Source organism: Zingiber officinale, chromosome 8B (assembly GCF_018446385.1).
Source record: "Zingiber officinale cultivar Zhangliang chromosome 8B, Zo_v1.1, whole genome shotgun sequence".
Lineage (NCBI taxonomy): Eukaryota > Viridiplantae > Streptophyta > Magnoliopsida > Zingiberales > Zingiberaceae > Zingiber > Zingiber officinale.
The window spans coordinates 70,862,659-70,877,714 of NC_056001.1; the positions used below are offsets into that span (position 1 = coordinate 70,862,659).

At 36.2% G+C, this 15,056-nt stretch overlaps 2 protein-coding genes across 2 annotated transcripts; both read right to left on the reverse strand.

Moving 5' to 3' along the window:
- Positions 1-69: 69 nt before the first annotated feature.
- LOC122016516 lies at positions 70-13,015 on the reverse strand. Its single transcript, XM_042573842.1, has 22 exons — positions 12,891-13,015; positions 12,477-12,623; positions 12,339-12,398; positions 11,106-11,128; positions 10,836-10,990; positions 9,775-9,805; positions 9,543-9,691; positions 9,287-9,388; positions 6,663-6,714; positions 4,711-4,798; positions 3,556-3,763; positions 2,922-3,084; positions 2,802-2,839; positions 1,902-1,977; positions 1,758-1,826; positions 1,628-1,653; positions 1,388-1,531; positions 1,190-1,315; positions 654-1,083; positions 475-527; positions 329-382; positions 70-207 (listed from the first exon to the last, which is right to left on the reverse strand). The coding sequence occupies exons 3-22, from the start codon at positions 12,378-12,380 to the stop codon at positions 104-106; spliced, it is 2,133 nt and encodes a 710-aa protein (XP_042429776.1). The 5' UTR covers positions 12,381-12,398; positions 12,477-12,623; positions 12,891-13,015; the 3' UTR covers positions 70-103.
- Positions 13,016-13,094: 79 nt separating this feature from the next.
- On the reverse strand, positions 13,095-14,817 carry LOC122016805 (WRKY transcription factor 55-like). Its single transcript, XM_042574205.1, has 3 exons — positions 14,528-14,817; positions 13,779-13,904; positions 13,095-13,649 (listed from the first exon to the last, which is right to left on the reverse strand). The coding sequence occupies exons 1-3, from the start codon at positions 14,794-14,796 to the stop codon at positions 13,253-13,255; spliced, it is 792 nt and encodes a 263-aa protein (XP_042430139.1). The 5' UTR covers positions 14,797-14,817; the 3' UTR covers positions 13,095-13,252.
- Between the last annotated feature and the right edge of the window lie 239 nt (positions 14,818-15,056).

Sequence of the window (15,056 nt, forward strand, 5' to 3'; positions counted from 1 at the left end):
GCAACAGAGTTCATAAGGTTCTTACTCTCCGGCTTGCTTAGAACACGACCAAAGTTAATCAAGAGGTTGTAAGCTTGTAACAAAGTGCAGGGAAAGCACAGACCTACTTGGTCAACTTCCAGATAAATTCTTTGTGCAAGAGACGGATATATAGACTGTCGAATTTCATCATGGTCTCCGTTCCATGCTCTTTGGAGAAGTCCTTCCCTTCAATTGCAAAATAATGAGACAACTTATCAATCCTTCCCTTCACGTATTACAAAGATGCAAGAGAGCATTCTAAGGATTCATTTGTTTGATAGAAATAGTTTCTGAATCAGAGAGATACCTGATAAACTTCTAAAAATTGCCACTTCAGATCCCATCTTTTCTTCGACAGAACCTGTAAAAGAGTGACGAAATAAGGAGGTTGTTTCCTCAGAAAATTAGTTGACATAATTCGACAGACAAAACTAAGTAAAGCGCATAAGAGACCTTTCTTTAGGATTTGTATTGGATTCGGATCGGGAGTACTGCAATCATGTTCACTAACACAACAGCAGACAATGAGGATTAGTCACTATTTTTTTTTTTTTATGTTAGAAGCTTATTTTACGACTTCGACAAAGAAAGAACTGCATATGAACAAGAATTACAAGATAGTGCATGCTTACAGTTTTTCATTGATGTAAGTTTGAAGTCCTGAGTTGGTTCCTTCAGAACCAAAAGATGGTTTTTTTGTTTCATTATTTAGTTCTGCACAGCCGCTTTGTATTTCCTTGCTGTTTTCTCTGCTGCTCTGTGAACACAACGATTTTTCACCCAATACCTTGCTTTCTAGATTCGAGGAACTACCATCTACATCTCCTTCATTGATAGAAGAATTTATTTGCCTCATTGGTTCAGGCATCGGAATTCTGTCTTGATTATCCCCAGAGAAGACTGAATATGGTAAGCAAACTTCTGTCTTCCTAGTTTGTTTGTGGTTCTTGTTCCAAACAGAAAAACCTGATAGTTCTTCTGATCTATCATTTGCAAAACTGAAATCAAAACGACTTGCATGGTCAACAGGCATTTTCAATCTAGATGTGTTCTCTTTGAAGTCTGCATTGTGGCAGCAAAAGCAAATCATTGATGCATTCTGCCATTATGATATGTAATTTATTTCCATAAAACTTTTGGATCCAGAACTTTATTCAAACCAATCTACCTGAAAGTTCCTCCAGATGAAAATTGAAACTGAGATCTGGAATTCTCTGAAGTCCAGGTGAAACTTTTGAGCAATGTTGAGCTTTAGAGTTTAACGGATTCGGTATGAACTTATCTTTTCCAGGTTCTGAATTCATGTAACGAACACTCCATCAAATTCCAAATTTGATAACCTATTTTCCTTAACTGAGGCTATTACCTGAGCTTATATCCATCTCATCCATGTGGTTTTTCTTGATTGCATTCAGATTCATGAAGGTTTTGTCCAGGTCACTTAGATGTCTTTTCTTGCTTCTCAATTTTGCTGAATGTGATAGAAATTCATAATGTTTATCTTCTCTAGCTGAAAATCAACTTTTACTTAGATTCATATGAATAAATATAGCTTTTAGGATTATAAACTTGCAATAAAAATTAGTGGCAACAATCAATAAATGACCTGCAGTAGATGTGCATGACTCTTCGCTGTACAAAGTTCCAACCAGTATAAGATGAACTTTGTTAGGATCTGAAAAAGTAAAGTCTACTGGGGTTGGGTGAGAGGAGCAAGAGGGTATGCATTTATTTACCTTAAAGAGCTTGCGCTGTCTGGCAAATTTTCCTTTTCAGTGAAAGACCAAGAAGGTAGATTGAAATTACTGTCCAGAAAGGATCCAATCCAAAGTTTAATCAACCACATTGCAGTTCATGGTCATAAGCTAACAAGGCAATACCTTCTATCTTTGTCAAAAAATATGAGATTGCATTCTTTTTCTATTGCTGAAAGACTGAATAAGGAGTCCTCCATTTCTGACATTAAGCGGTTGAAGAGTGTCACCAAGATAAAATAACAATGACTAAAAGAGAAATTTGCACTTATAAGGAAGCAGGGGCAAATGGCAAAAGCTAAACAACAATGTGAAGAAGATCTACAAATAAAAATCTGCAGAAGACAACTCTGGGAAGCGATATCAGACTAGCATAAGGTTAATGTACAACATTAACGTTAGCAGTATGATAATTATCGAATTCTGTTTTGAAAAACAAAGATATTCAGCATAAAACAATTAACTGTTTAACTTGAGTTTGAACTCCGTAAATTGCCATGAATAAGCTATTGATGCTTTTAGGGAAAAAAATAAATGTGGATCCAATGCCCTGGAAGAAGGCATACTTCATACTGAAAGAGTAACAATGAGTATTTCTTCTCAAATCAAAGAACTTAACAGAATCGAGTCACTAAAGATATATGTGGTTCAATGCAATCATGATGGCATTACTGCATAAAGACTCATTGCAACAATTGATGTTTATATTCGTATAATATAATCGAATCAAACACAAGTGTGAAGTGAATTTTTTTATTCTGTTTGTTGACTGGCATACAAGATCCTCAATACAACAAGAGGGGGATGGGCTAGAAACCAAAGCTAGTGTCACTTCGAACTCCTCTAAATTGCAATATCTCTCGGTTCCACTTGCATGCAACTCTCAATTCATCACATCGAGCTTCTCCTCCACATTCAATTTCACACCAAATTGCCATTCATTTTTCTAGAGAAAAAAAAACTGAGGACATCTTTATGGAATACCAATAATCTAAAGACAAAACAAAGAAACTGATATTAGCCAACCTGAATTGATGTGTCTCTTATGTTGTTCTGCTCCAAAGCTAGAGAAAAAAGAACATAGAAAACAAAACAATAAGATCATTGGTTGTTTATATAGAAAAGGCATTATGTCGGATAGTGAACCTGCTAGTATCTAAAGAGAAATCCCCAAAGAAATTGTTATTCAACTCCGATGTATTTGCATTCGAGATGACAGAAGTGTGATTTCTAGAATAGGACTTAATGTCGCAAGCTGCATCATGCTCCCATATGCCCATGAAACTATCGTCCAGAATATCATTACTATCTGGGAAATGAGTTGATGGTTTTATTTTAGCTGTGGGACTTCGAAGTGAATGAAACAAACAATATTGATGCAGATAGTCCATGTAAATGACTACTTAACATTCTGACAGGTAAAGTATCAGGGGGGCAAGATAGCAATGAAACAATAGCTCACATTTGACATTTGTAGAAGCATTTTCAAAGGTCCATAATTATGCATGATAGAAATTTAAAATTTTCAGAACTAATACCAAATGCATGAAAGTGCACTGAAGGTAAACTTGATCCTAACAATTAAGCAAGTTCTAGACTCTACTAAGATGATGAACTAAGTATTCAGGTAACCAATCAACAAAGAACTGATTGTTAAGAAAATCAATTAACAAAGAACTGTCCTCCCATGGTTGAAGTGAATGTAAAAAATCAGACAATGAAAAACAATTAACAAGGATCTGAATTAAAATATTCATCCCAAGACAATGAAGAAACTTACATTCTCTTAATTCATATGGCCTTTCTTGAAAATTTTCATTGTTACTACCAAGGAAATCAGGCATATCATCAAGCACATCTGAGTAGATACATGAGTTAACAAACTTCGAAGATTCCCTATTCCTCTTCTCATAAGTACAACACTTCTGTTTGCAAACTACTTCAGAATCCCTGTGAATTAGCTTACTGATATCATACATAGCTTCACTCTGCAAGTCAAAGGAGAAACAAAATACTAAATCTGATTTTACGAAAAAATGTGGCATCAAATAACACCGAACAAAAGCATGTCTAGTTGGTTATCTAGTTGGATTTTTATTACTGATATGGCTTTGCTAGCAAGAAATGCATGAGCTGGATTTTAGAGTTCTATGTTCTTCAGCAACAGAATCAACCAAGTAAGATGTGACACAACAAACATCTCTTTAAAGTGGACACAGCTGGTGTTTTGGGAATTGGCTAAACTACCCAGCTCAACAAGAAACGAGTTCTCAATAGAATATAAGAATGAATCTATGAAGATGAAACCATTTGTAAACTGGCAATGTTCAACAAAAAACGAGTTCTCAATTTTCATCGAAAATGGATGAAAAGGAATGTAAATCACGGTTAAGCAAATGTTATCATCACAAGCTGCCAAGTGATGCCATGAAAGCTATGGATAGAAAGAAACCTAAATACAAAATGTAAACAAAAATATAAAGAACTACAACACCAAGCACTTTCAGGAAATTATTGATATTATAGGCAAATCAGGAATAAATTAGAGAAAAGAGCTCTTTATTTGTTTGTTGGGTTGAAAGAAAACTAATATTTTGTTATGAGATACTTTATTTCTTTTTTCTTATTTAATTATAGAAAATGAGTTTGTATTCATGGAAAGCATGGACTTTATAAGCATCATATTATTTAAAAAGAGCAGTCCGGTGCACGAAGCTCCCACCATGCAGGGTTTTGGGGAAAGATCCATTGTACGCAGCCTCATCCTGCTTTTTGCAAGAGGTTGTTTCTAGGATTCGAACCCGTGACCTTTTGGTCACAAAGCAATAACTTTACCAAGGTTCCCCTTCTAAGTTCTAAGCATCATACTATTTGCGAGACATATTTTGATATGACATAAATTATGATTTAGAGATGGAAAAAAAAGAATAATTACCAGTTCTAGCCCAAGATCAGAAGACATGGACCTAAACTTTGATGAGTTTTTTAAGAGTCCAGCCACCCTTGGTGGTGAATTGAAACCCCTGTAGAAGAGATCAATAACATCAAGGTTTAGAATATAACTCATGATTCTAACCGCTGAAAGTTCTCATTAAAATAAGTAAACCTCTCTATCTTTCAAGACAACTGTACTGCTTAGATAAATCAATATAATCTCCCATAATTATCAACCAGCAAAAGGTGTCATGTAATTTTAGAAATAATAAATTTATGGTTGTTTAAATAGGTATCGGCATTGGATCGGATAGTCAAAATATCTAAGGATGAATCATATAGGATTAGGACTTGTGAAATCATTGTTATCGTCATCATCAAGTTTGTTTCAACTATTTGGGGCTAACTACAAGAATCTTATCTATCCATTGAGCTGTATCAAGGCCATAACACTAGTAACATACAGTAACAACCTAGCCTTATGTAAAATAGGATTGAAGTTCATGCTTATAGCTTCAAACAAATTTTGTTGTTGACTATGTAGGTGTAACACAATCCTCAACTTTTCTCATTCAGGCTTGGAACCGACATTAATGGTATTAAGAATGATAAATGAAACTATTTCACATATGACATTGCAAAAGATATTCAATAATCATAAGAAAACATATCTTATGCATCATTAATAACATAGTTATTAATAGTACAGTATAAAAATAATAAATAATAGTTAATAAAATTATATTAATAGCAGAATATGTTAACTTAAATATCAATAATATTAATCAAAGTGACACTCGATCTAGTTAGTGATGACAAGGTTAAACAATTTATCTTTTGTGGAGAAAGAATGTGGAATTTATGTGAGCTACGAAGAATCATCTTTGTGCAAGTTAATTAGAATTTTAGCTAGGATTGGTAAAAAATCAACTATATCGATGGATTTCAAAATTAGTTTGATTTAACAGAATATGCCCATTTTCATCTTTTTTTGGTAAAACTAAGTAATTTCTTCAAAAGTTCACTTTCTAAATCTCCCAGTCGATCTTATGAAATGCCCCATTTCTCAACAAAGGTTGGATAGGCCTTTGTAGATACAAATCCAACTTGAGCATTCCATTGCACTAATCAATTTGGACCACTGTGCAAAGATAAAATTTCTTTAGCATTTGAAAAAGGGTATGAATATGAGAATTTGGATAGCCATATTAGAGTTTTTGTTGTCATAGGATTTGGTTATGTGTGAATCATAGGTACATAAAGAAGCTTTAACTCAAGTACACAGGAATAAAGCTATTTATACAAATGAATATTACATAGTTCAGAGTTTTCTCAACACAATGATTTCAACTTCTAAATTCAGTCTAATCAGTAAAACATTTAGCTAGTCAAGGTTGTTGCCAAATCATGATAAAATATAAATGAAAACAACCCTTATATTAAGCCATCACCAGTCAAAGACTAAAACTCTGGCATGACTCAACTTTTTTAACTTTGGTCATCACTATATTTTTAATTTTGTTATTGTAATCAGATTTATTATGGAGTCGGTCCACCAGAACCAGAGCACTACATTAGGTTTGTTTTATAATTCCTTTATTTTTGCAAGGTGTGATTTAAGTATAGAGTTTGTAGACCATATTTAAAGGGCCTAGTCTCTTCTATTTCTCCCTAAGTACATACATAGATAAAAGATGGAGTTCAGATCAATAAATTCAATCAACTAACTAGAAAGGACATTACTTTATCATTCCAACTCAAACTTACAATCCTTGCATTGCTTTGGTGGAAATAGGTTGGGTGACCTTATATATCATCAGCATAATTAGTATTTTCTGTCAAAAAAAAATTCTAAGACTTCAATGTAAATCCTCTCTAGTGTGAATTAATATTTTAGACAGGCATGTTCAAGTAAATGCTGAAAACGTTGAATCACAAGTTTCATGACAAAACCTTTGTGTTCTTGGTGAGTGAGCAGGAGTTTCCATCCTGACCTTGCCAAGACCTGACATGGAAGAACAAATAAATTTAAAACTAGAAGTTTGTTTTCTTAGTTGTCTCATATGAAAAGGAAATGTATGATCATGGAACTATTGTGTACTCTCATGATTACCTATGGAAATGCTCACATAGCATACATGTAATGTAAGTCATGCATGGGTCAACAATTGTAAGCACCCAATAAATTGCTTAAAAAACAAAAGCACTAGCATTGTGTCATTCTTTACTTAGTAATCTAATTTATCTATCCAATTAGATTACCAAATTAGTGTAGCCTGCCTCCTTGCTCGTTGGTGTGCTTGCCAGCTAACTTCTTCCATTTAGATGTATAGCATATTATTTAGTATATGTACAATCAATTTTTTTAGATGCTTGAGTCTGGAAGTGGGAAATTCAAATGCAAATGAATGATTAACAAGACACCTCTTAAGCTAGAATGTACTTCTTAGCAACTTCCAATCATCATGTGAAGTTAATGTTGTGACTAAGGCCTTAACAACAAATGAAAAATTAGACACAAGGACTATGTTGATTTGAGTTTGGATTAGTTTAAGTGTTGAACAGAAACTCCTCTTAACCTAAGTACAACATGATAACCTACATATTTTTGGAGTTCTTGTAACACTAAATGATGACAAAGAAGAAAACATTTTAATCCTTCCATATTTTCCTATTGATACTAGTTAACATCTGAGTCAAGAACTAAAAGCTATGTTGTTAGCAAGAAAAGTCTTATATGATTGTCATTTCATGCAACCATCCGCATATAAGAGAAAATCAACCATCAACTTGTTAGGGACTATTGACCTAAATGCTTAAGCGCATGTTAAGAGTGGTTCACTCAACTAAGCCCATTGATTAGCCCACAACTCTCCAACTGGAACTAAGCTAAAAGTGTCACAATCTCACTCACTTAATTCTTGAGATCTCAATCGAGACCCAAATCCGACTCCTCAATCGCAAATGACATGTCCAATGGAACTACACTGTCACATGAGCAAGCACAACACTTTCAAGACACCTAAACATATTTAGGTTAAATGCCTTTAGTACTAAATGAAAAGACCAACATCAATGACAGAACTATCCCATTAACTTGTTAGACACAACCAATGATTTGAAAAGATTAAGCCTAACCTAATAATAGTTCACTTGTCTAAGGCTGTAAACTCCCTTGCTTAGCCCGTAGCTCTCCATGTGCCACCAAGCTAGAGTTTCACCATCTCTTCCTCACTTTAGGCATAATGTTCCTGTTAAGACAAAAAGTCATCACAAATTGGCAATATGTGAGACCCAATGATGGTGTGTCTAGCAACATGAGATAGTCCTTTCTAAATTTGTTGTCATGTCTACAATTGTCTCCTTTGATACCAAGTATAAGGGCCCATTCAGATGAAAGAATTGAACATTTGCCCACGATGATAGCAATCATTTCCAAACCTTTAACCCCTTGATCAGCCCACTAGTCCCCATGTGAAATGAAACTAGTGTGATTTTTTATAGCCAATTTACAGGTAAATGACTCCATTTGTATGGAAGCTGTCATAAAACATGAATTCACACAAGACACCATTCTTTCTCAATTTTCACTTTCTTTGTCTCAGAGTAACTAAGGCTGCGTTTGGTAGGGCGTAATCTGCCTTGTAATGTAATCCTGATTACATTACAAGGCAGATTATTTTGTTTGTTTCACTTTTAAACTTGTAATGTAATGTAATCTGGATTACAAAATGTAGTGAAGTTTTGTAATCCAGATTACAAAGCAAATGCTATGTAATCCGATTACATTACGAGGTCACCGTCCCACCAAAATTTAAATACCGAATATACCCTTAGTCCACCGTCGGCCGCCGCCCCCCACCGCCGACCGCCGCTGCCGGCCGCCGACCGCCGCCCGCCGCCCGCCGCCCGCCGGCTGCGGCGACGGTCGGCGACCGGCGGTGGCGGCGGCGGTTGGCGGCGATGGTCGGCGGCGGCGGCCGGTAGCTGCCGCAAGCTCCGGCAGAAGTGCGGCGACCGTCAGTAGAGGTCGTAGGACATTTTTGTCATTTTGTAATAATACAAATTACATTCCTGATACAAAATAATAGATACCAAACAAAAGAATGTAATCATCCTTGTAATCAAATATTACATACATTACATTTCCAAACGTAGTAATGTAATCAAGATTACATTACATTACATTACAAATTTGATTACATTACAAGCTAGATTACATTACACCCAACCAAACGTAGCCTAAGAGCAGTCCAAGCAACGCTCCATTTTTACAAGGTGCCTTATGTGCTAAAACAATTACCACTTGGTTCTAACGTTGAATTTTATGCCACTACCCAGTTATCTTTATGTAACTTGTAGTATCATGTTCTTTAAGATCATCATCATCAAAATTTGTTTGTCCCAACTATTTGGGCTTGGCCATCATGTTCTTTGAGATTTCTTGTTTATAGTTTATTGCCAAAGATGGGTTACATGCCATGCAAAATCACAATAGAGAAAGAGAGTGTGAGAAGCAAAAAAAAAGCCAAATTCATCTATTAAAAGCATAAACTCAGCATGTTTTATTTTTATACCTCCAACTGAAAATGCAACATGAGTTTCAGGAGCTACTTTTGCTTTGTTGTCTATTTCTCTATCTTTGTCATCATCGTTGAGTAAACCAAGAACCAAATTCTCTACAGAGAAATATTTATTAAAAACATTAAAGGAAACAAAATAAAATAACTAAATGTGGAGACTCTTTAAATAGATAATCCCACAAGGAAAATGAATTTAAATCATTCAATTCAAGGAGGCACTGCTTAAAAGATCATTATGCAGATTGCATACCATCCTGAACTTGTTCTTCAATTGCTTGTGATTTAAAATGAGCAGAGTTTGAACCACATTCACGCGAAGCTGCTGACAACTTAAAGCCTTCAACTTTGCCGCCAAGATTTTGAGTTGCTGATGCTTTTTCAGGAAGAATAGAAGAACAGCTGTTCTAAAATTCATTTATTTACTTCAGCACAGGTCAGGACATCCTAATAAGTATGTTATATCAAAGGAAAACATGACATACTTGTTTGCCCGTGTAGTCTCTAGTTGATTACCTGGTAGCAATCATCAAATAAATATAAAATGAGAGCACCCAAAATAGTCTTCACTGTTGTTTACAACAAACTAATATATGTTATAGTAAAACATACAAACTCCAAGCTTAAGAAACTTCTTCCAGGACATAGTATAAAAATCATCACCATCATCTTCAAGTTGTTGTTCCAATTATTTGGGGTCAATTGGATACATATATCTTCTCCCTGTATTGAGGTCTATGCAAGGCTATATTACTAGGAATGTTCTAGCATAATGACAAACCATTTCATTTAAAAAGAGCTCTACAGAAGCTTTATGAAGCTGCAACTGAATTCTACATACCCAATCTTCCAATGACCACAAACTAAAATTCATGGGAGAAAATGATATTTTAAAACAACTCCACTTGGATACAACCTTACAAGTTGAGTTCAATTGTAAATACATAAGGTAGAAGCTTACAATAGTTTCTCCATTTAAGAAGAATAGGATTACTTAGTGAAATGGAAGTCAAGTATTGGTTACATAGTAGTACAATATTTTCATGCCTATTTAGACCAATATAATCCTTGAAAACTTATTTCTAAAACATTTGGCTCAGATGTAAGGAATAAAGTTGTAGGCTAAGGAATCAAATATGCCCAAAACTAAGAAGTAAGGACTTCAGATTATTATCAATTAGCAGCAAGCTAATAAGGTTTTTTAAGCAATGGAATTCAGAAAAAAAATTCCATTAGTTCCTAGAAAAAAATGAGCAGAAATAAAAATTTCACATGGTAGGTCCAATTAGTCAGGGAAAGTAAAATACGGTTTTTTTAAGCAATAGAATTTAGAACTAAGTTGAGAATGAGAACATTCAAGTTGACCAGAATGTGCTAAATTATTTTGCAAATAAAAGTATATGCAGGGGACAAAAGCTTGTATACAAAAATTCAGGAATGCGATTTTCAATCTTTTATGAATTAAACTTCATACTACCAAGAGCTAACAAAATTTACGCAATCAAACAAAAGGTGTTAATCCCATAAATGCTCTAATTTAAACAACCTTCACGAGTAACTGTAGCCAAATTTATGAAGTTCAATATGTCAAGGGATCGCACTTCCTCATTATAATGAAGCCATTTGCTACTAACACCAATATGATCATCCAGTCCAGTTCTCTGTAGTTGACGTTTCCTTTGTTCAAAGTAATGCTTTTGCCTTCAAGGTATAAGTTCAAACATGATTAAACTCTATCACGTGTGTAGATAAGGGAACATCTTATTGAACAACATATAAATCAAATCAAATGCCTTGAATGATGTTTATGACTTACTTGTTAAGCATTGACTTTCTGGACTGTTAATTTCACCATCCATCCATGGTTGCACCATATCAAAAGGAAAAAAAAAAGATATATTAGATATAATTTAGTAAATATATGGGGTATAGAATCATTAGATCATGCGTTCAAACTGAAGATGAAGAATAAAGATAAACAGTAGACGAATACTGAATGGATTGTGTGGAAGAGACTAAACCAACTTTGGGACAAAAATATAATTGAAAGTAAAAACAAAAAAACAAAAAACAATGTGAAAGTGTAACTTGAAAGACACAATTAATAAGAGTAAAATCAAAGATATAGGGTTCCAAGTCTTCGATGTCAGACTTTCCACTGCAGTGCAGGTACCAACTTGAATTCAAATGGTTGAATTAAGGGAGACATTGGTCACATTGGTCGATTCTTGACCAGAATTTGACATGACCGAAATTTCCCAAGCCAAGAAAAATTGATTTGAAATGGTAATTCAAATAAAGTATGGGAGATCCAACCCAACCCAAGATGATTGATTCTGGATGAGTCAATTATCAAGCTTTTAGAGCAATACTAAAAAACTAGTTAGTAAATGCCCAATTACCAAATAGAGACTATGTTTTGCTAAAATAGTTCTCACTTGTAGAAAAGAGGAATTCATTAAGGGAATATGGACATGATTGAAGCTGATGAACATCGCATTAATTTAAGTTACAGCCACGAGATGTAAAAAATTCAGGATTACCATATTGGCAAATATAAGACTTAGAGGAGGCACTTCTTGAAGTAAATTACTTTGATTAATTAGATAGCTTACTAAGTACAATACTCATATCTCATGTAAATTATGCAATTAAACTTGAGTTAGATCATTTTTGTATTTTAGAATAGATACCTGAAATCAACCAATATCAACATTTGTTAAACTTCTTAACCCAACACCTGAGCCAAAAATTGAAATTACTCAAATTTGCAGGTCAGGTCTATTTGAAATGTGTTGGGTATCTAGTACAGAGTGGATAGAGATTAGAGAACAGGAACTTAAAAGTAGTCACTTGCTAGGCAAAAATGACACTGCAAACGATAACACATGTAAAGTGACTTGTTAAGATTTGATTCCATCAAGGCATTGAATTAGATTGCCCTAAAGATAACCTAAGTCTATGATACTAACAATAAGAATATAACATCACTTTCTATGGAAGTCACTAGCTGGGGAACGTGCTGGGAGGTGTGTGAAACAATACTCACAGCATTCACCTTTCTCCGTGAGCCTCCCATCCACTGCAACATTTTTGTGATGTTAATTGCCTGAAAATGAAATAGCAGAATATGACTCATTTCTCACATAAGATACGCATATAGACATATAGGCACGTAACGACTCACTAATAGGAAGCCCGCTTGAAGACATATCTCAATCTTCTGTCGCTTTGCGGACAGAAAATCTGCTCATCGGCTGATCTGAGGCACGGGGTAGACGAATCGCATGATGCAAGATCTCTAATAAAGCTTAATCGAGGGCAACCTATGCACCTAAAAATGAGAATACAAAGATTGTCGAAAATTCACCAACAACCTCCTAAACCCTAAACAGAGAAGCCCCGGAATAAATCGTCAATCGAGAACCCAAAAAAAAACAACGGACACTAATTCATAGCCTCGCCTCCTAATGTTTTTCATGAACATCTCAAAGCACACGGAAATGCAAGGGAATGGAATGTTAACCAAAAATTACAAGACCTAGGTTTGATCGAGCTTGTTTGCTCACGAACGGATCGAAGGAGAAGATCAACGTTTTACCCAGAAATCCAGCTCTGGATTAGTGGAAGATCGGAGATCGCCTTCAAGCAGCCGGATAGGAAGAGGCAGAGTGAAGCGTCGGCTTCGGAGATCGAGATCGAGCTCCTCCCTGAAATGAGTCAACCGATGGAGAGCAACTAGGGCCGCCGTTTTTATAATACGATAGCCGGTATGATAAGGTGGAACCATAGGCGCGAAAAGGAATTAACAATTTAAATTTCTGCAATTTCTTATTTTACCCTTACACTTTCAGTATTTGCAAATCTGTCCTCCATTGCCAACGAAATGGAGATAGATTATTTTGAAAATATTAATCGGAACCAAAATTATAATTAATTAACTCCTAAAGTTTTCATCATTAGTTAATTCAGCCTCGCCGTAAAGATGACGTCCATGCCACCGCTGCTGCTGCCGGAATTGAACATGGCGTCGGCGAGCTCCGCCACTGACACGTCGGTGTCTCTGCCTCCGCCCTGCCGGCCATCGCCGAGGAGGCTACGGGTCCTCCCCGGCCAGTCAGGGACTTGACCCCCTGCCGCCGCGGGCTGCATGACTTCGAGATGCAGAAGGGGCGCCGCCGCCGAAGGGCCATCCCCGCCTATGTCGGCCATCATGAGGAGCGGGGTGGGGGATGATTGACACGTGTGCATGCCGCGGTAAGTGACTTCGAAGACGGAGGAGGGATCGTTGTGGAGTCGCTGCACTTGCTTCTTTGCTGGGCAACCGTGGAAACTCTTGTGCGTGCAACGGTAGTAACTCCTGTCAAATTATATATAATTTTAATTATTTTTTTATTATTTTTATTAATTAATTTTTTTTTGTAAACCGAAGAAAATTAGTTGCTAATTTGTAAAAGGAAATTAATTAAGCTTAATTAAAATTAAAAACCTAGGAAATCTCGAATTGAGGATGTCCTTTTGGCCGTACTTCCGCCAGGTGTACCCATCGTCCGGTGGGTTGTCCGGGTTCCCAGTTCTCGTCGCCGGCACTATTAGCGTTCTAGTCCCCTCTTTCCTAGAAATTAATCCATGGTATCAGAGTTTTATTTTTTTAAAAAAAAATATTAGGTGGGTAAATAAGAAAATTGGTCAACACTTTGACCATTGATATTCCGGGTCAACGAAATTTAACGAAGTGGAGTCGGCTTACCTTTTCATTTGGCCTCCTCCATATTTCCAAAATTACCTTTCGACCATCAATTTGGTAAGAAATGTCAAGAATCCACCCGATCATTTATTTGTTAAAATTTCATAATAAAACACATATATAATATTAGGTATAGTAAAATTTAATATTTAAAAAAATTGAAACTCTTTTCAAATCAATCATATATTACATGAATATTTTATCATAGAAACTTTAACAATTTAAAATTAAATATTAATTTATCTAATAGAATGGTGAATAAATAGCTTATTATACTCTGTAATTATTTTATCGTAGAAAATATAATAATTTCAAATTTTCAAGAGCATTTTAAAATTGAAAATTGCTATTTTTAATTAATATTATTCACCTTTAAATCACTTATTATTTCCAAAGTACCCCAGCGAATTTTGAAAAAGAGATGATTTGGTGAACAAAATAATTATCGAATTCCGATGGACCAAAGTGAATATTTTCCCAATCCCACAAACCTCTTCCGCGACGACGACCCGGCGTCGCCCGTCCGTAACGGCAGCGCTCCACCCTCCAACGCCAACTCCCCCACCGCCGGCACGGCGGCGGAAGGCTCGATCATGAGGTCGCGCAGCTCGGCGGTGGCCCTTTGGAAGGCGGCGGCGGCGTCCTCGCAGGAGGCAAGGAGATAGCCAAGGTCTGCGGCGCCAGCGGAGTTGCGGAGGGAGCGGTCGAGTTCGTCGGCCAGACCGCACGCGTCGAGGATCTGGTTCAGTATCCGGTCCATGTCGGTTCGACCGGACGGGATCGGGACGGGATTTGCCTGACAGCCCTCAAGAGTTTATATATCCGTTAGTTAGTGTAAGGAATGGGGCTGGGAAGTTGGACCTTCGACTCGGTCCAAGTCATGGCGTTTAATTTTCGTTCTCGGGTCGTAGGGAAGACCGTCTCGGTTTAAATTTAACTCGAAGGTCCCACCAGCCAAGTGAGCTTGACCAACCAACTGAATATTCGATTGACAGACCCGGTCCAAAAGTCAATTCAACT